Source organism: Cynoglossus semilaevis, chromosome 19 (genome assembly GCF_000523025.1).
Source record: "Cynoglossus semilaevis isolate Cse_v1.0 chromosome 19, Cse_v1.0, whole genome shotgun sequence".
NCBI classification, from domain to species: Eukaryota; Metazoa; Chordata; class Actinopteri; order Pleuronectiformes; family Cynoglossidae; genus Cynoglossus; species Cynoglossus semilaevis.
Window position 1 is genome coordinate 304,645 of NC_024325.1, and position 22,528 is coordinate 327,172.

The 22,528-nt window shown below is 40.0% G+C and overlaps 1 protein-coding gene across 2 annotated transcripts in view; it reads left to right on the forward strand.

Moving 5' to 3' along the window:
• Positions 1-22,528, forward strand: part of gabrb4 (gamma-aminobutyric acid type A receptor subunit beta4) — a 46,468-nt gene that overhangs the window by 7,639 nt on the left and 16,301 nt on the right. For both annotated transcript variants that reach the window (XM_008332160.3, XM_008332159.3), the window contains exons 3-4: positions 15,694-15,761; positions 17,148-17,368. In XM_008332160.3, the coding sequence (XP_008330382.1) occupies positions 15,694-15,761; positions 17,148-17,368 (289 nt within the window). The remainder of the gene's footprint in view (positions 1-15,693; positions 15,762-17,147; positions 17,369-22,528) is intronic.

Below are 22,528 nucleotides of genomic sequence, written 5' to 3' on the forward strand. Positions count from 1 at the left end.
CAGGGGCAAACTAAGGCCCAGGGGCTGGATGCGGCCCATTCAGCTTTCTAATCAGGCCCGCCAAACTTCCAAATTATATTATTTATTCATATTATCATTATACTTTTGCCTTTTCCCTGCAATACGCACGTTTACCCAATAGATGGCGTAGAAAATGATAATTTTGCGCTCCATCTATCTACTCCTGATAGGCCCAGTATATTTTTTGAGTGCCCTATACCATAGTGACCCATTTTAGTATTTTTCGTACGTACTTTATGGACATTGATTCTGTCCTTTTATTCCATGACACTGGTCGTTTATCCAGACATTCAGACGACGTTACTGTCTGTTGTTGGAACTGAAGGCTTGAATAACGTGAAATGGTATCATTTTATGATTTATGTATATATATATATATATATATATGTGATATGACAAAAAACAGATTTTATTAGCAGTTTCTATTCTTTGTGGCTCTATCTGTTGTAAAATCCATTACTGCTGATCATCATTGACACCAATCTATTTACTCAGATTTAAAAAAGAAGACCTAGGCCGTGTGAAATGACACATACAGTTTATGGCAGAGGGGTCGCTATATATATTTGGGAGACAACACTTGCCCAGTGTACCGTACATACATGATACTCTGTTGTATGATGAAGTGCCTTTCATCGGAGCGGTGACCCATGAAATGTATGTGAATACATTTATTAGGCTGAGTAATGAAGTACACGACCTAGGTAAATCAGTTTCAGAGAGAGAGAGAGAGTCTCGTTTAATAAATAATCATGCGCACTACATTTGCAAACATCACATTTACACATATCACTATCTAGGGTTATTACCTGACAGGGAGGTGTCGGGAGGATTTTTTTTTTTTAAGCGGATTTTTCTTTTTCCAAACAGCACAACGACAAACAGAAAATACTGATTTGTGACACCTTCTAGAGCAGGGGTGTCGAACTCGTTTTAGATCAGGGGCCACATGCATCCTAATTACATGTCAAGCGTGGGGGGACCAGTGCAATCACAATATAATTACCTGTAAATAACAACAAGGCCATGTTTTCCCCCTTTTTCATGCAAAGAAGTATATGAGATAAATCTACACATTTAATGAAATACAATTTTACAAATTGTGGATTTTTTCATTTTCAATAAAGCGGGGCCGTTTTTTTTTTTTGCCCGCGGCCCGTATGTTTGACACCCCTGTTTTTGAGACTAATCATTTAATGCAATGATTGATTTGAAATCAATTATTGATTGTGAAATTAATTTCTAAACAGATGCTCATCTTTATGGAAACGGGAGTGTGCTGACATTGACAGGTTTTTTGTTTTTCGAACGTTAACTCCATTTAAGATCGACACTGATAACGTTATCAAATAGTGTGCCGTATCTTTACGGTTGTTTTTTCTCATGCCTCCAGATTGTATTCACTGCATTGGTCTGGCCCTCTTGACACTTTTTGTTGTTGTCAGTTAGGGATGGAATGAAGAACTGCTTCTTTGGAGAACTGGTTTACCTTTTGTCCACTTCGTTAGAATTGCTGGTCTCTGTGCTTTAAGGATTCTGACCACCGATTCCACAGCACATTCACATGATGACGTAGTTGCTTGCGTTACACAGACACCTCCTTATTTACTACGGGGGGGTTCAAGGATGAAGCATTTTGAAGTGTTTTCTTTATAAAACACACTCATACACATACAGAGCTTTGAAAAAAAAAAAAACAAAGCAGGGGACACTTTGACTTTGACTCAGAAACATGTAGCCGCACTGTATGCAATTCATTTCTATCAAGAAGTTACCGTCATATGCTGCGTTGCGATGGTGCTGATGACTCTAAAGGGAGGAGTCTGCAATGCAACATTTGATACTTCTTTAAAGTTATGTGAAATTTACTTTTACAATTTATCGTATTTACCAGACTATAAGTCACTCCGGAGTATAAGTCGCACCAGCGAAAAGAAGGAAAAACATGCGACTTACAGGATTAGCAGATACTGGTACTTAAGCCTAGAGTGCCCCCTTGCGGCTGTCAGTGTGAAAATAATAAACATGTAAAGTTTCAGTGGTTACAGGAATAGAAGGTACTGGTTCACAAGCCTAGAGTGCCCTCTAGTGGCTGTGTGAAAATAAGGTGTGAAATGTGAAATTAAATATTTTAAAATATAAAAATCGCAGCTGAGTATAAGTCGCAAACCCCAGCCAAAGGATGAAAAAAAGTGCGACTTATAGTCCGGAAAATACGATACGCGTCCAGTGTGAGATGGAGTTATGGAAAATGGCGTGACTCGGTGAGATGACCAGTTTAATCTTGTCAGTAGTAGTTGGTACACAGAGAGTATATTATCCTTAGTCCTCAGTTTTGATTTGACCAATTACAGTATGTGCCCTTTGTACAATTGTTTTTGTTTGTTTGCCTGCCTGCTCTGTTTAGGAGGACCGATGTGCTGTGCGCTGTAGCGTTTAGACTGACTGTCAGTGAAAAGGACGGGAACGTCTGACGGTGCTTTTAGTGATTTGTACATGGGAAGAGAAAACATGTGAAATGGCTGTTCACCAATGTGGCGAAATGCTTCAGGGTCTTTAGGGAAAATTGACAGTATTGATCGCAGTCTAAACAAGAAAATCAGATGACAAATGCGATTTCCAGTCAGATGGAAGTGATAAGAGGGCTCAGCTTGGCTCTCGCCTCCATCATGCGTTTTCTCCTTCTTGGGGAAAAAAAAAAAAGTAAAATCAAGCTGTCATTGTCAAAGGAATGGACTTTTAAGGTTTTAGCTTTCACTGTTAACAATGCACCAAGGGCAACACATGACATTTTGCATTAAGATGTGTGTTCCCACTCAGCATTGAATGGAGGGAGCTTTTGTTCCACTTTTCAAGTGAGGGATACAAATCTGTGAATAGCAAATACTTTATTGAATCTAATAAAATATTGTGATTTTAATTTGATTTAGTTTAAGAGGTTTTTTTACTCACATTTTTAGTCACATTTAGAACTCCTGGCAAAAAGAAGCTTTAGCAGCTGATTATCCCGTTTCGTTTAAACCCCAGCGCTACTTCTGGCTAAACCTAAGGCAGTAAAAGTGTATGTGTTATCACTAATTTTTATGCTATCGTCTCAACTTTAGATAGCTGTGCCTCAAATTTCACAAACAATCACCAGCAATCACAGAGAGTCGGATGTATTCAGTGGCGGTTGGTGAAAAATATTCTAGGTGGCGCTGTGTCGTACACCATTTAACACAAAGAGCAGGATACCTTTGCGCCGAGAGATAGCATTTATTTAATGCCAGTGTTAAAAGTTTTTTTTACTTTTACTTCATCATATTTACACATTTTTACACACATTATTGGCTATTGACTGGTACACCAGTGACCCCTTGTGGCAGAGGTGCACAGCTGGGTATAGCTGTGCGTTAGCACTTCAAATATCCACTCCCTCACTGAGAGACGTGGCTGGGGGCTACACATTATCGCCCTTAAGCCACCGGATTCATTGTCGCTGATTGGATAGAATTCTGTTGCTGTGCCATATCTCATGTCAGCAACAGGTCAGCAATAGGCTTTGCTGCTGCAATGACCGGACGCTGTTTCTAGTGCCCCAGAAGCTCCAAAAAGTTTAGGACCTAGATGAGCCAAAAGCTGTTTTCTCCAAAAATATGATGATTTCTATTTTATATAAAACATGTGATGGTGCATTTTAAAGACATTCATAATCAAAATAAGTGATTTACTCAAATCTTAGTGATTGTTGTTAATTTAAAAAATAATAATACAAATTGTAGCTGCCGCAGCTTAGACCTGATTTCTGGGCAGATTAAAAAGATTTATTTTGCGAAACGATATTATCGCAACATACACTCAGAGATGCAACTGTCATACCAGATTGCATTTTAACGGGTGCAAAATTAAATCTTTATTTTATGAGGGCACATAAACATTTAGAGCAGGGGTGTCAAACATATGGCCACAGGGCCAAAACTGGCCCGCTAGGTTGTTCAATCCGGTCCGCTTGATAAATTTTGATTAATTTAATTAGGGTTGTATGCAGCACGTGAACCAAAATGAGTTTGACACCCCTGATTAAGAGCTTTTCTATACGCAAAATCAATAAAACTATGCATTATTTTATTTTATTTTTATTTATTATGCAGTATTTAGAATATATGTTTGTAACTTTATTCCATTATGTTTTATATTGCTTTTAATGCGCAAGTGTTCCACTCACATCACGTAGGGTGTTTGCTAATTATTTCCACTTCAGTCTTTCTGTGTGTGCCGTACCGTGCAGAACATGATTTTCTATATAAGCAGAAAAGTAGTTTCAAAGCTAGCGTTGTCCTTCGACACCAATCCCATTCCTTTTTTTTTTATGTAATTCTCTGTATGCAGCGACTCTGGCTTAGTATGTCTTAAATGGTATTTTGTCGATTGTGCAGCAGTTACAGAAAATTAATTTTGTCAAGCTTGCTGTACGCGTGCATAAACAAGATGGCAAAAGAGAACGGGAGAGGCTGTAAATGTCTAACAGAAGGTGCCTTACTGGGAGAATATACGACGTGATGACTGCTGGTGAAGCCAGCGCTGCAGTTTTTAGAAATCCACATCAAGGTTGAGAATTGCAGTAAAATGTGTTCTGTGATTATTTCAGGCAGCTGAAAGAGGACTTCAGAGGTGGAGGTGATAAAAGAGCGCTCTGTTCAAGCTGTATTGATGGTTTTTCAACCTACGTGCCTTTTTTGAGCAAAGGGACAGTCGTGTTCTGGAACTGTAACGTCAGGTCAATGTGACTGCTGTGACTTGTCATAAAACAAAACAGTCAGAGAAGGTGGTTCTTACCTGATGGCTCCTCTGGGGATAGTATGACAACATTAGTCCAGAAATACATTTGGTTACACTGATACTAGGGCTGGGCGACATGGCCTTTTGCTAATATCCCAATATTTTTTGCCCATGTCACGGTGCACAATCGATATTTTGCCTTAACCTTGAATTAACACTTTAATGCATGTGTGTCAAACTCAAGGCCCGCGTACCAAATGCGGCCCACTGAGTCATTTTGTGTGGCCCGCCGGAGCTTAAAAAGTGTATAATTGCTTTAGAATTTTATCCATATCAGCAAATACGGTTGTAACTGTATAGATGTCACTACTTTATGACTGTAAGACTGTATAGATGTCACTACTTTATAATGTATTTATAAATGTACAACAAACATTTTTATTTATCAGGGTTAAGAAACTCAACAGCCTAGACGTTATTATAAGGCATTAAATGTTTTTTTTAAGCTCCTACAGGATACAGAAAATGACATGCCGGGCCGCATTTGGCCCGCAGGCCTTAAGTTTGACACATGTGGATTAGAGCTAGCAAACCTCATTGATGTCTTGCGCAAAGCATTTACTACTGATGGGGAAGAAAACTCGTTAATAAAATGAAATAAATGATCAAATATATTCATAAAATTACATGTCTGTCTTGAAGAAAAAATTGGCTTCGATGAATTTCTGTCGTAAGCTAACAGGGCTTTGTCCTCTAATAGTGGCAGCTCTACCAAACAGGTCGGATGTTTGTGGACCAGTGCGTAGAAGTGGAGGTTGGCTTTAGCGTTGATAGTAGGATTGAAAATTGTTAAATATCAATGTTAAGGCTGTGCTTGGTGTCATTCACCCTGCAGCCTTCCCGCTATCAAAGTGTGGTCACCTGTGCCCGTCTGCTACGAAGAGGCCAGCTTTAACTGATGCCATTTTCCATTGACCTAAATGAGTCCCAGCTGCTGTTTGATCTTGTTTGCAATGGGGAAAACAGTAAATGTAGCCACGAAGCTGCACATCAGTCGGAGTGAGACCGGTGACTGGAACGGACACTAATTGACCGAATATGAAAAGGAGAGTCGGGGTACGTGCACAAAAGCAGAAGGCGCAGCACTCTCCTCCACTCTTACTAGGTTGCTGCCACCTAGTGACTGGAGGCTTGTTATCATTCAAGCATTACAACAGTGATACACTGTTATGTCCAGCGTGCCATATTCACATGCTGTTTATGGTCAACAATTTGACCAGAATCACTTCCACTTCCAATACTTTCACTTTCGGTCAACGTGACTTCTGATTGATGAGTTGCATATCAGTCGCATTTGGCGTGCCCAGCGGTCGCATTAAAACACCGATGCAATTCTGTGGAGTCCAGTGGACGATTCTGCCGCATGGTGAACTAGCTCTTGTCTGTGCGCGGCCACATGTGGAATGGTGGGCTGGTTTGCATACGGGCTGATAGCACGAGCTGTCGTAATTCAGTCTCCAAGTAATGCCTATTCAGCACAAGTCGGAGTGCGGTGTCAGAATCCCAGGATGGATGTTGGGGCATGTACAAGTGATATCAATCCTGACGAACAGAGAACGCCTAGTGATTTATTACAAGGGAGAAACAGAGGGAAAATGCTCATCTGTGTGCTTTCCTTCTCTCCCCTTTACTTGGATTTTCTATTTGAATTAAATATGGTGTGTATGTAGGCAGGGAGAGGGGGCTAGGGTGGTGATAGGAAGCATGCAGGAGGAGAGGACGTACTTCATCTTCCCGTTTAAAGTGCTTTTTTTTCAGCAACTTTAAAATGAAGGGGGGGGGGAAATGCTGATAGAATTGCACCAGAATGTACCACAGTGGACTAAAAACCCTTCCTCTCTCACTTGGACAGTGGTGCAGTGTCCTGCACGCAGGGCAATTCCTCCCTCAATTTCGGCCTCGCCCCCGTTGTATCCCAAGTGTCTCACTTTTGAACCACGCAGTGATTGATGGGAGGTGTGTCCTTGAAAGGGCCAGGGACTGGCCAAGGGCAAAAGGCAGCAGCTATCAAATTGTTTCCTAGATAGGTAAATAAATAAGGTGAAAAAATGTCATTTACGGTGTCAGGAGATAGATGCTGCCGCTCCTCACTACCAGGAAGTGCGCCTGAAAGCCCATCTCATTACTGATCTCGGCTGAAGGAGGACAGGATAGATTTCATATTCAAGAATCTCACTTTTTTGTCTGAATAAAACTTGACGTATTTTCACGTTGTTTCTCGGTTAAGGTCAGACTCCATCATACTGTTGGGAGAAAAAAAAAACAGTCATAAAGCAATTCTACTTCTCTTAGCTTCTGACCAGTGGGTTCTAAAGACCGATTAAAGAGCAACCCATGTCACAATTTTCGTACACAGCCAGCGTCCTCGCAACGGGTTTGCATATTATATTTTGCAGAGTTAAGAGTATGAGGAAAAATATTAAGCACGCGGTCACCTAGACCCAAAGGACAACACGGCGGTTAATTAGGGATGTCCGATAATATCAGCCTACCGTTATTAGCATGACTGTGTAATATCGTTAAGAATAGTTATTCGTTTTTTCCTGGCTTTTGCCAAATATGCTGGAATGGCTTTAAATTATGTATTTTGTAGAGACAACGCTAATTTCTGGAGTGCTTCACAACAAAAGTGTGTAATGTGGTAATTCTGCGACAGGAGATATGTGATGTCACCTGAAAGTAGTTTTGGGGGGAAACAGCTGCATATATCAGTATCATTGATATTGGAATCGGAAATCAAGTGTTTGGACAATATAGGCATATCGGATATCGGCGGAAAGTTGATATCGGACTTCCCTAGTTTAAATCAATCTGTTAATTCATCTTTTGACATGTCGACATTTAGGGTGACAAACTAAACTGTTTGCTAAGCGGCTATCATCAAATGATTTATAATTGGTGCATTCCATTTTGTTCTTGTTTCCCCAACCGGGACTGGAGTCCATATTCTTCTTGCTTCTTCCGAGAATTTTTTTTTGTTTTTTTTTTTACAGAACACACTCCCTCTTCTTCTGCCGTTTCTACCTAAAGCATGCCGTCCCCTCACATTTGATGACATAGATAATGACGTTAACATTTCGCATCACAGTTATAAGGACATCATTTGCACAAAAGCGTACGTAATTCAGTAGGTGTCAGCGTCATGCAGTCTGCATATATTACAACTGATTTATGGTACAGTGTCTCGCAATGCAAATTAGTAGAACTATTTTGACTGGGGCCCCATGTTGGAAGACTTGTTAATGTCATTGCCTTACAGGATATTCTCAGTCACCCAGGTCAACATAATAATCTCGAAAGCAGTTTTAAAGTAGGCATCTGGACTCACCTCGAGTTAAAGTTGAAGACATTTTGCCTCCCATCCAAGAGGCTTCATCAGGCGAAACGTCTTTAACTTACTTGAAGTGAGTCCAGTTGCCTACTTTAAAACTGCTTTCGAGATCCCGGTATGATTCCTGGTTCAACTGATGGTCTTCCTGTATGGCGTTCGCATGTTATCCTGGTTTTTCTCCGCGTTTCCTCCCCCCAGTTCCGAATCATGCAAAGGCAAAACCTGATCTTTGAGTCGTAATCGTAACTAGAAAAAAATATTACTGTACTGTATATAAGTTTGCTATACTATTTGCTTAAAGTTTTCAGTGTATCTTCTTTTAACGTGGCAATAAATCAAGTTTAAATTCAAAAGCAGTAACGAAGGAACAAGACAAACTAAGTTCAGTTTTATTAGTCGAACCAACCAATAAAAAAAACTGATTAGTAAAATATATTCAAAGTGAAGTACTTTCCAACACTCTCTTTATAGCTTTCACCATTAGCGTTGAAACATGCTTTTTTTTTTTTTTTTAGATACATAGCTTATTACAAAAGCAGACAAGGAGATTTACTGCTGACTCCGTCTGAGGAACTTAAACAACAGACCATACACAAAAACCTAAACACTTACGCATACCCTCGCGCTTTTGTTGCCGTTTACCTTCATAGAGAAACTGTCATTTCTCTTAATTATATCCTGCAAACTTTACTCTATAGTAAATATAAAACATTTTCATCAAGTTTCAGCAAACAATGAGATCACCTGGTTGGTGATCTCATGGAGCAAATCAGCTTTACTGTTTCAAATGTCCTCATTAATATGCTAATAAAGAAGAGATTCCCGGACTAATTCATGAATCCTGCTCTCGTGGGACATATTAGCCATGATCACTGAGGGGGATCTACACATAATTACCATAGGTTAATATAATTATGCTGACAGCTTCAGCAGGGCTTCTGATACATGGCACTGCATCAAGGTAACTGGGATTTGCAGTACATGTAAGGTTACTTAGGAGATTAGCTCTGACGTGGCACTGGTGTGAAGACGCAGAGACGGCAGTCGTGTTACAGGGGAGCAGCTGCATACGTTAACAGTTGTGGCTTTGTCAGTCGGTTTTCGCTTCAGTCTGCAGCATAACTTTGTAAATACATTTGATCAACATTTGATCAAAAATAGTTTCTGGCTAATGATTAAGGTTTGGATTTGGAACTATTGAGCTCAAAAGCCAAATATCTTTTTCTTGGTCTTGCTTATTGGTCTTGCTTATTCTTCAAAGCTTATACATGTATATATATATAGTCCAAACAAAGGACAACTCGAGAGTTAAGACCATGATAAGTAAATGTCTGAGGAGTTTTTGGATATACGGTGATACCTATGTGAACTATGCTTCGATTCATGAACACGCACACACGTGAGTGGTACAAATTCTCGCCACTACTAATCCTGCTCACCGCAGCCAACACACAAAACACTGCATAAATCACACACAGCCCTTCACCCAGCAGCATCACAGTTCTTGCGCATCTAGTGTCCGAACAACGAGCGGTTAGTGTTACGCAAATATTGCTTGTCATTGACATGTGTTTTTGTTTTTTCATGATTTCATTTTCATTTTGGCTTTCTCAGCCAAAGAACAAATTACCATATTTTCTGGACTATAAGTTACACTTTTTTTTTTCATCCTCTGGCTGGGTTTGGGATTATACTCAAGTGCGATTTATATATTAAAATAAATAAAATAAGTTTGCATGTTTGTTAATTTCACACTGACAGCCACTAGAGGGCACTTTAGGCCTTTGTACCAGTATCTGCTACTTCTCTACTACTGAAAATGTACATGTTCGTTATTTTCACACGGCCAGCCACTAGAGGGCACTCTAAGCGTGCATAGCAGTTTCTGCTACTCCTGTACCACTGAAAATGTACATGTTTGTTATTTTCCCCCTGACAGCCACTAGAGGGCACTCCAGAGCGACTTATAGTCCGGAAAATACATTACCTGGATTTACATTAATTGCAACAGAAAAAAGTATTTGGGTCAAAGAGCGAAATAAGTTTGTAACCAGAGGTGTCACTCTACAGTGTACGCCATTTTTTCCTATACAATAAAATGCGTTACAAATTTGAATCAGATTCATCTTCACAAATGATTAATTATGTGATTAATGCGTTCAATTTGACAGACCGAGTTTAAATGTTGCCTTGGAAAGAAAAAAAACAACGTATTCTTTCAAAAATCGGAATATACGGTTATGCTAAACAAAAGTGGAGGAAAATAAATCACACCGCTAGAACAAACCGAACCTCCTTGGTTACCCTTTGTCTCTTTGGAGTACTTTAATAATGTTGCTCTTGGGATTGTGATTTATGAGTTCGACCAGTCCAGTAGTAATGTGTGGGGTGTTTCATAATTCACTGACAAAATCTGTGTATGTAAGTAGGAAGCATTGTTCATGTGCAGCTTTTAGTGAGGAATCTAATTAGGCTTCATATATCAGGTTCCAGGTTTGTGACAGGAGAGGACGATAAGATGAGGCCACCTTTACTTTCTCCTCTGTCTCTCCGACTCCCTATGATGTAGTGCCGCCGCTCCCCCGTTTTACCTCATCATTTTCTCTTGCCTTCTCTTTTGTCCCTTTTCCCTCTTTTTTTTTGCTGGAGCTGCTTTAACGATTCCCCTTATTCACCAGCAATCAGCACGCTTACTGTGCTGTTTCTTTATCCATACTTTCCTCAACAGAGTGCTGCACATTCACAGCTGCTCATCAGAGCAAGCGCAAGCAGTTTTAAAGCTAGAATATTATTTCCTGACAATAGTGTTTGCTGCAGCGATACTCTTTGGCCTTTATTCAATCAGGAAAGAAGCCACCGTGACTAGGATTGTACTTTTAGGAACATGGATTGATATGTACAGCACTGGCTTTGAGATTTGCTTGTACGAGAGATGCATCTCGATTGATCCAGACAGTGATGGTCACTGGCCAATTTTCCTTTTTTTTTTGACACTCGCAAGCTGAATTTACGTATTTTTCCAGACTATAAGTCGCTCCGGAGTATAAGTCGCACTAGTGCCCTCTAGCAGCTGTCAGTGTGAAAAAAACAAACGTAAATTTTCATTGATAAAGGAGTGGGAGATACTGGTACACAAGCCGTCTAGCGTCTGCCAGTTTGAAAATAACAAACATTTGAAATGATAAGTTTAAACGTGGCAAACCCAGCCAAAGGATGAATTAAAGTGTAAATTATAATCAGGAAAATATGGTAGTTGGTTTTTCAAAATACTTTACAGTGACTCAAATTCCAATCCCATTTTTTTTTTTTTTTTTTTTTTTTGCTAGATGTAGCATTGCCTGCACTTTTTAGTCCTGCTGCAGATGCTAAAGAGTCGTTACGTCAGTTTAATACCACAGCTGATGCAGACCTTTTGCACCTCTTGTTTTCCAAAAAGACACAAGTGCACAAGAACCCGTATTCATGTACAAGTACAAGTACAAGTACATGTACACACCTAGTTTTGCACCTCTTGTTTTCCAAAAAGACAGGTGCACAAGAACTCGTATTAATGAAGTACCTCACATTATTTGAGAAAATACCAGAGTATGACCCTAGACCCGAAAAAGACAACTCAAGGTTTAAGACTACTTTTTTTTGTATATATTTTTTCTGTCTATATATTTTTGTAGGTACAATTTACAATTACCAAAACATCCAAACAACATTAGCTTCGGGTCGTGGGTGCTTAGCCGGAGCTGCCCCCTGCTCTCGATGGTGATGGGTTAAATGCGGAGGACACGTTTCGTTGCGTGCAGTGTCACAATGGCGATAAATCACTTTCACTTTCAATAACACAACGGATATTTTCCTCCGCACACGCTGTCACACACAATGCGTTCAGGTACCACTGGAAACTTCAGAATCTGATGATTACTGCAGTTACTGCAGCAAACTACATTTTGTACAGTGTAGGACATATAGTTATTAAAAAAAAATGTTTTGGATCATCACATGTTCTTATATGACATAGTTCTCCAAATAAATGTATCTTTTCTGGTTTAACATCAGCATTCATTCATAAAAATGTATGAAACCCAGGGCCTGATATTATATCCAGGGTGCTAGTGTTCACAATACTCTCATACCAGTCCGGGAGCCCAGATTTGTAACCTAAAGAAAAGCAGATGGACTCATTGGACCTTCAACAAACACCCTGTTTTATAACAGAATTTTAATGAGTCATTCTTTCCCTTTTGATGCCTATCACACATTTGGGTTACCGAAAGAAGAATCTTGTGGGGAGGGCGGTCAGATGCCTAATGGGGCTCCTCTTTTTTCTCTACCTTAATCTACTTTCTGGAAAGTATTCAGTGTGATGTTACATGCTGTTTGCTAATTTTTTTTTTTTTTTTTTTGGCCAAAGCGGTCTTTATGAGAGCCGTAGCAATTGAAAGCAGAAGCAAGCGCAAACCGGACCAGATAAATCATCATGCTTCTCTTGCAGCACTGTGGGGAAAATGCTGCACAGTTGCCATGGAACCCTCTGTTGCTAGGCGATGGGTTGATTATTAGAGTTTTTATATAAGAGGCCGAATGGTATTTTCTTTGCTGTCAAGAAAATTTGTTTTTCAGCAGGCTTTTCTACCGCTGACGGGATGGCTGAATTAGGATGACAAGACAATCTCCCGTTTTAACGAAACGTATCCAGTTTTTTTTCGTATTCTCGGCTGACGCGTGTAATGTAATGAATATTTAAGTTTGTTTGACATTTGTGTCAATTGTAAACCACATGAACATTTCAGGATCAGGGAGGAAACGTCTTTACACCGTGTTAGGAATTATGACTGGCTGAATGAGAACACACGAGTGCGTACATCGCGGAGGCCGTGCTCCGTTGTTGAGTGCGTATGCTACAACAAAAGCATATCTATGACTGTAAAGCCTCCCAATCTGCATCTCTAATGACTTTTCATTTGATACAGCTGTATGCTGAGCGTGATCTCCTCTCCCTCTGCTGGTACTGGCTGCTCTTTGGTGCAACCACCAAATCACATCAGTTTTGCAAAAACAGTTAAGATAATGCCAAATCCTTGCACCTGTGTGATGGCATTTCAGACCAGCGGTCGCCAACATTTCTGCTGGTACTGGCTGCTCTTTGGTGCAAGCACCAAATCACATCAGTTTGCAAAAACAGTTAAGATAATGTCAAATCCTAGCACCTGTGTGATGGCATTTCAAACCAGCGGTCGCCAACATTTTCGTATCCAGGTCAGACAGTTAAATGTCTGAAAAACTTTTCACGGACAGGCCTTTATAAATACAACTAAATAAAATGATACAACCGGCATAAAAAAACAGGTATTTTCTAATCATTTGAACCCCCAAGCGGGACGGTTTTTGCCCACGGGCCGTATGTTTGACACTCTTCATCTTGATCCTTGGAGAGGAAATATCTCTTATCATTCGTAATACAGTGAGGCTTCAAGATACGAGCTACCCAAAATACGAGTTTTCCAAGTTACGTGTTAGCAACTATTGCAAGGTTTTCCTCGTGATACGAGGAAACATCGAGTTACGAGCGCTCAACCGAGCTCCTTTTTTCCACTCGTCTCGCTCACTGTGCCTCGCTTGGTTAATTTAGCCGTCGCTTTATTTCTCTCTCTGAAACGAGTTCATTGGTTATTAGTTATTTTTAATGGTGAAAAATGAAATTGAGATACGGGTGAATCGACACACACAAGTGCCGTGGAACGGAGTGAGCTCGTATCTTGAAGCCCCGCCGTATAACCTTTGTACAAAACAGCATCATCAATATAAATAAATACATTAATTTTGACATTTTTGACAAGAGTGACATGAAATGCTTTTGTGATCAGTACAAACCACTTTTTTTTTCAAGGCTTTGTTTCCTCTGGTAAAAAAGTCACTTTAGGTGAATTTATCTTGACACTTTCACCTCCTCTTAACTTCTTCTCCACAAATATACTGTCAGCTACATTTAAAAAGAGCACATTTCTTTTTTTATCCGTATCTTCCTTTTGTGCGTCATTGTATTAAATCCAATATTCAAATACGTAGTGAAAAGGACAGATTGTGAAATTGCTTTTGTCAGCACTTTGTTGACCAGTATAGTATCAGTGTTTTACGGTGTTCTCACAAAAATAAATATATATTTTTCTAGCGCCGGTTGGGGCTGAGAAGATAAAGTCTCGGGTTTTTTTTTTTTGTTTTTTTTTTTAAGTTCTTTTAAAATAAACATTATATTTCTGTGAAGTGCAAGTGCAGGTCGAGGACTATTTTGAGAACACTGACGACAAGGTGAGTCATCTTGTGAATGATTGTTCTTTGACATCCATAGGAACTGTCACCGGTTGCCTTCACAAAGGGCTATAAGTAAATGAATAAGTATTTTTATGTTTTTATATTTTTTATTTTCGGAATGGGAGATTTGGGTTGTGATTTAGAATGTGACAAACCTTAGGAGTTTTATTTTTACAGCATCAGTGTTATGGCTACAGAACATACAGTACGTGATAGACGATAAAGTAGTTGGTTGTCTTCTTGTTTGCATTTTCTTATCGAAGAGACAGATCACAATTGCGTTATGTATCATACAGAGGGCCGAGCACAGTAGCTAACATATATACGCTATATCATAGAGATATACATCTCACTGAGCTCTGAACTGTGAAGTGTCACACAAAAAACACACATTCGGAATCACAAACATATTAAAAAAGTTAGAAAGGAAAAGTCTGAGTTTTTTTGCACAAAAATACATCATTGACGATAGCAACCCTAAAAACGTGGCACTAATTTTAGTAATGGCAAGTGAGTGGTAAAGTGGCAAATATCCTCGATTCGCACGCGATATGATTTTGCACAAGTCTACTGCCGATTCCGCATCACTGTTTACGGGATGTCGCGCAAAGTTTAGTTGCGAATTTGAGCTTAGGTATCGCATCAGACAGGATGTAGCTGTTATTTTTGATGTTCGATCCTGAAATTTCGACCAATCGGAGCGATACCCATCCTGAGTATCGGATCAAGCCCTCCGTAGTTACCACTATTAATGTTAGAAATTTTAATTTTTCTTTCCAAGCCCTGTCCGCAACATCTCTTTTGTCCTTTATCCAGTGCTTTGTACCCATGACACGTACTTATTCACCTTCACTACGAGTACTACGTGTACTGCTGGCGGGATTCCTACCTTGGTCCTCAACTTTTTTTTACCATCGGTCACTCAAACTTCGAGATGATACAATCCTCAGCTCTATATCCAGCACAAGATGGATTCCTGATAATTGATTGATTGATTGATTGATTGATTGATTGACTGACATTGGACTATATGTCCATCTGCTTTCTGAAACTTATTCATTCACCTCCTCACTTACTGTCAATGTGACTCACTCAAGTGTAATATTCAGGGAGCTACATTAGAACAATTTGCAGTTTACGTTCTAATTTGAATTGCAAAGTAGCTTTTATAAAATAATGAATTCATAAGTAATGACATTACACCGCCTTTGTTTCCCCAGGTCCTCCAGTCATCGTAGGAATGAGCATCAACATAGCAAGCATCGACTCCATTTCAGAAGTAAACATGGTGAGTGCCTCTTTTTTTTTTTTTTTTTTAGCAGATGTAGCGCACCTGTCGTCAGTCACTCCTCCCACCTGCCGCTTGTGTTTGTGAGACGGCAATGTTGTTTGTGGCTACAGCAGACTGTAGCATAGCTAATCAAATAAACATGTTCTTTTTTTTTCCCCCCGAGAATGGGATTGAACCGACTGGACTGACTAGGCTCCTGAATTTCACAGTTTATTTTACAGTTTAATCGTATCAGCATTTCACAAGACAGTCGGCCTCTCGTAATCAGACACAGACTCAGGGCAGTCAAAAAAAACAGTTGGGGAAGTGAAACAGAAATCTGACCGATGATGTCACGCTGCCTCATGGCACTCTATTGGTTTAATTGAATTGTGCGACTGCAGCTCCATGTCCCTTGGTTTCTATTTTGTGTTGTTTTCTATCAGTGTTCTACGTTCAATACAGAAAAAAATATTTCATGAAACCAATTATAGGATGAAGGTTGACATACAGTTCTGCGCTGAAATGAGTGTCAAGGTTTTAAAAGAAAAAAGTCTCACGATGTACCCTGTATCTCAAATGTGTTTGACTTATTTTGAGTAAATATTTAGTGCAGACTTTCTTTATGAAGGTTTTGTTGTTTCACGGCAGAGGCCGTAAACAGCGCAGTACTCAGACTACAACTACAACGGCAGTGATGTTTTATCTTGCGGACAGTAAACCTTCACTTGAGTGCATTTCCTGTTAGATACAGTATTACATAGGAGCATCCAGAACAACTGGATTTGTTGGTTTGCTGCCCATGCCCTATGCTACAAATGCTGAGTAGTAAAGATTTCTTTTATTGCATGAAAAGCTGAACCGTGGTGGATGCATTTATTTATTGCTGACATGGTATTATCAAAGTCACCTTTTTCTCTCTTATTGTGTTGCAGTAAAGCATCCAATCCTGTTTTTTTTTTCTATTATTATTATTATTTCATTTTGTCATCTCTTTTTGCTTTCTACATCTATGGATGTCAAACGGGGATTTTGAGAGTTTACGGCGTGCTCTCTTGTTGCTTGGAAAAAAAAATGTTTTCACGATTCATCTTTTACAATTATCATAATGAATGGTCCGAACCTTTAAGAAAAAAAAACCTGAAATTGCTCATACGTCTGTCAAAATGAGAAATTAGAAAGTCCTTGGGATACTTATTATCCTCGTGGAAATTTTTGCAAAACATTGGAATGAGGCAGGTTTCATTCGTTAGAGAGAAAAAAAAAAAAAAACATTGGAATGAGGCAGGTTTCATTTTTTAGAGAGAAAAAAAAAACTTGCGTTTGAGAGACACCCTGCATATTCAATTTCAAATTTCTCAGTTTTTTTTTTTCTAATACCGTGGTACTTTCCCTTGTCCGCAGGATTACACCATCACAATGTATTTCCAGCAGAGCTGGCGAGATAAACGTTTGGCCTACGGCGAGCTGAACCTAAACCTGACTCTGGACAACCGTGTAGCAGACCAGCTGTGGCTCCCTGACACCTACTTCTTGAATGACAAGAAGTCCTTTCTTCATGGTGTGACTGTCAAGAACCGTATGATCCGACTTCACCCAGACGGCACTGTCTTGTATGGGCTACGGTAAGTCATAGTTGGTCCATGTAGACATTGACAAACATTACTGATTTACACATGTTATCAAATGGACACACCCGTTATCACGTTTCCCTATGACTGTTTCCCAAACTTTTTTTCTGGGGACTCATATTTTAAAAGTCACAAACCTTCGCGACCCAAGTCAATAGACATGATTCGTAAAGTCCTGGGAAACATGATGCGAGGCGACCCAAAATAAATCTCTTGCGACCCACTTTAGGGTCCCGACCCAGTCTTTGGGAAACAATGCCCTAGAGCAGTGGTTCTCCAACTGTGGTACACTCTATTGGTATGCGGGGAAAGTTCAAATTTTTTACATTTACATTTTCAGTTGAATAACTCTGGACCATACCATGCACAATTAATACAACATTTAAACATAAACATCTTTATAAACATCTCTCCTGTGTGGTGGAAGCTAACAGGGACGGCCTGTGCTGCTATATTCTAATGTTGGTCATCATGGTGGTACTCAGAGAGCTCCATGTTTTCTCAGGTGCTACAGAGTAGAAAACGTTTGAGAACCACTGCCCTAGATAAACCAATGGAGGCACATGATAATTGTGCTCATTGTCCAAACACTTAATTTCCATTTCTGACATCAACCGATACCGATACCTGTAGCCATGTTTCCCCAAAACTATTTTTAGGCCACATCACATATCTCCTGTCGTGGAAATAACACACTTAAGATATTCCACAAATTAGCAACTAGCAATATCTGGGGAAACCGAGGCATTGCATTACTGGGTTTTCATTATCGGAAGAAAAAACGATAACGAATAAATGGCCAATAATATCAGTCTGCCGATATTTTTGGACATCCCTATTATTTACTTATTCATTAAAACATAATCCTATTCACAGTTGGCCACGGGATGTTGTGGACGCGGGGCTGGAGCTCATCCCCCACTAGCCATTCTCAGGGCTCACATTAAGGGACAAACAGCTTTCCTCACTCACATTCTCACATCCCTACACTCTGAACACTCTGAGAACAGACTACTCAGAGAAAACCAACGTGCACAACGGGAGAACATGGTCAGGAACACCAGCTCACCATGCTGTCCTTAGTGCCAGCTTTACCAAATGAATGATTCATTGTTTCGTGTCATTGTACCTTGTTATTATAAATTGGGTCGACCCTCCTTTGCTTTTCCATTCTACCTTATTTTTAGATGTTAAATGTGAGCTGCTGTTACGATGGACAGAGGATACAGCACATCAACCTCATGATAATAGAAATATGAGAGAAACAGCTCAGTGAGACAAGAGGACAAACTCAAGAATAAAGGGCAGTCTGGGACAGGGGTCACCAACATGGTGCCCAGGGGCACCTGGTAGCCCCCTTGGACTGCCTAAGGTGTCCGATGGGTATGTTCTAAAATTAAAACTAGTCAACAAACGGGTCAGAAATTGTACTCTAACTGTGCTTTTTTAATCAGTTACACTTGCAGTGATATTCAAGTAGCTCTTCAAATTACTAAGTGACCTTTCAAAAAAGGTTGGTGGTCCCTGGTCTGGGATTTCTGTATTTTTGGAGAATCTGTTAAAAGTTGGTAGCAAAAGTTCCCATGTACTTACCTAATGTCTTATCACAGATAAGTCTGTTAAAGGTCACTTTGACCTCACGATACAAATTTGTCATGTTGTTTTCTTCAAAATGCCCACAAAGATGCTTTTCACAGCAGCCATTTTTAGGCCTGTCTTGCAGAGGGAGCACAGGTGATACCGATCACATTAAGTCAGGACAGTGTGACACTGAACCAGAGTGCACCCTGAAACAGAGGACGCTTAATGGAAATCCAGCCATTTTTTTTAATTTTCTTTTTTTAATTCACCTGGACTTTTCCTCCAGTGACCTGTTAAAGTGACTGCCATCCAAAAAGCCTGCCCAGCACAGGTTTCTACATGAACCCACAGGTTAAAAGCTAGAATCAGGGTGGCCACCATTTGAAAGTCAAACGTCCAGGTCAACATAGACCCATAAAAACACTTTTTCCTTGTCCTCGTCAACACTAAAAGGACAGGTTGTTGTTGTTGTTGTTTTTTTAAAGTGCATGAGGTACTGCAACTGGTTTACACAATTTTCTGAAAGACCTGTTACTTCTAATGAAGCCTGTTGAGGACCTGGTAGTGTAACATTTACACTCATTGTAACCACACATGCTCTTCTTCTTGTGAATGCAGAATATTAATGGGATCAATTTTTTTTTGACACACAAAATTTAAGAACTTTATTTGTCCTTCTGAGGTTGCCTGGCAACAAAATGATTCAAGCAAATGAAAACATAAATTATCCCCCCGTGTTACGAGGGTCTTCCGCGCATAGTGGCTCCCTGATATCCTGAAATGAAAAAAAAAATCAAAAATAAAACTATGCAATTGTTGAGGACAAAATTATAGCAATTTTAACTAGAAGTAGTTTTGACCCTCAGTCCAATAAGAGGTATCTCAATGATTTACATACAGTGGTGGTAGCCACTGTATGTATTGATAGATAGAGATAGTATATATATATATATATATATATATATTCCCTAACACACTCCTGACTTCTGATTGGCTTATTTTGATATCTTATCCTCCGTTTAACCAATAGTCACAATCACATCATAAAATGGGAGGTAACGTTATTCTGCATGGTAGGAGCACCTGTACTTATGTACAAGGGGGCTTCAAGATACGAGTTTAATCGGTTCCACAACAGCACTCATATCTCGTTTGCATTCTCCCCATGAAAAATAACTAAAACCCAATTCATTAATTCCAGCCCCCTAAGAAATATACTATTATATGTTAAAATCCCCCCATCTAAACATCAAAAACGTAGCTATAAACAAATGGGTAAAATAACCCAGAGAGGTACGGTGAGCAGGAGAGCGCGACAAAGTGTCGGGAGTAGGAGAAGGACTGGGAGTGAGGACTCAATTACATGATAGAAAGAGAGCGATAGCGACAGAGAGAGAGAGAGGGAAAGAGATAAANNNNGAGGGACAGTGAGCACGACAGCATCGAGTGGAAAAATGGAGCACTCGTATCTCGATGTTTCCTGGTATCACGAAGAAAATGCTTACTCGTAACTTGTAAAACTCGTATTTCGGGTAGCTCGTATATCTTTTGGGGTGAATACAACATCCTTTCAGTGGGTCAGAGTGTGGTGTGTACCTGTTTTGTTTTACCATAGTGATTATCTCTTCAGATATTCAACCCCTTAACCAACCGTCAGTGAGAACTCTGAGATAAGAGGTGAAGCCCGTTGAAGAAGCCAAGCCCGTCTGGTTGTCTACTTGGGAACTTTGAAGCAGGAGCCCATTTTATTCCCACGGAACACTAATATCATTTGGCACTCGTCGCACTGCCTACTGCGTATACCTCCAACTACGGCGTTTCAAAATGATCCAACAGGCTCCAAGTGTCACAACACCTGCTTAAGTATCTTTAGTGCCTGCGTAAAATAGGAAGAATTTCAGGGGCCATTGCATGAGCCAGTCCTCCAGCACATCCTCAGACACACTACACGGTGGTTTATGGTTATCACCAGCCTCTGCAGTAATGGATTATGGCAGATGGAGTTAGAGCTCTGCTTCGGCCCTGTCCATTGTTTCAGCCGTTGTACCGTAATAAGACACAGCTCATCATCTGTGTAATAGTGATTCCAGGACCTTTTCTTTACAAGCCTCCTCTAAGCTTGTAATTATATCATTTGGGTGCAGGTTTGATTTGCCCGAGGGTTGCCTGGCCCAATTTTCTCCAGAACAAAAGACAAAAGTCTCACAACGGTATACCCTCGGTTTTCTGAATAGCCCAGCTCATGACCTTTTGCGTTTGCTTTTCGATGTTTCAAATGCGTTTCCCTGTTAAGACTGAACAATACAGAATGCCAAATGTGAACGGTGCCATAAAAACTGTGGACAATCACATTACGCACAATGCCGCACCTTGTGTTGGGCTCATACTTAATCACTCTGCGCACAGTGTGCTGATACAGGCGTTTGCATTTTACTGCTTTTATCTTCTTGGATGTTTAGATCAATTTTTCACAATTATTCGTACTGAATGGGGCTGTAATACATTTCTGAATATTTAAACTCTTGCGAACACAATGAATATATTTGTCCCCACTAAGGTAGGAAAAAAATCACTTGGAACATTTTTTTTTTAAGTCAGTGGTTCATGATGATGTATATCGCACTTTATATTTCCACTGTCCATCCACTAATCACTGCTTTAGTACAGCGGCCCCCAACCTTTTTTGTACAAAGAACAGGTCGGCCATTATCAGTTGTTACTGCGAACCGGTAATACCATACCATCAATAAAGGATCATTAAATTTTTCAGAATAATACTTCTTTTAGTGGCGCTTTGGCCCAGAGGCAATGTCTCTGTCGTTGGTGTGGAACCCCAGGGTTCACCTCCTGGGCAAGTTCGAATCCCGGTTAGGGTGGTTGGTACCTTCCAGTGGACTCACCACCTGCAGGAAGGTTTAGGTGGGTTGATACGGTGCAATGTGATTTGGGTGGCGACTGCTGCCCCCGCGACCCGGTAACGGATGGATGGATGGATGGATGGAAAACAACTTCTATACCTTATTCTGCTAGTATCAAAGTCTGAATGACCTGTTGGTAAAGTAAAGGGATATGACTGGATTCTTTTGTAAATGAAGTAAATTAGTAAAACTCGAGTACATTTTTTTCACTCTATCCCACTGCGTCATTACCAATCAACCTACGGACTGTCACTTTTCCTCACACTCTGATTCTGGGACAAGATGCAAACCCGTTGCGAGGATGCCGGTCGAGTACAAAATGCGAAGGACAACGGGAGGGTTAAGCACAACCTGTGACTCAAGAAGTGGATGCTGCTAAATCTTCCAGTGTACCTTTAAGTAAAAGGGTAAAAAAAAAAAACCTCATATATGAATTATGATAGTTATAAGTTATATTCAGCACGGAAAGCAGAGCAAATAAGAAGGTATAGCGGGTATCTGATATTGCATTTAAAATCCACATCCAGGCAGTAAAATAAACTTACCCTGAAAATATATAACATATTAAATCTTTCATAAATGCCATATTCCTACAAATGTGATCTGCAGCTCTAGCTGCATTTCTACCTTGCACAGTGTTTCCATGGGGCGAGAA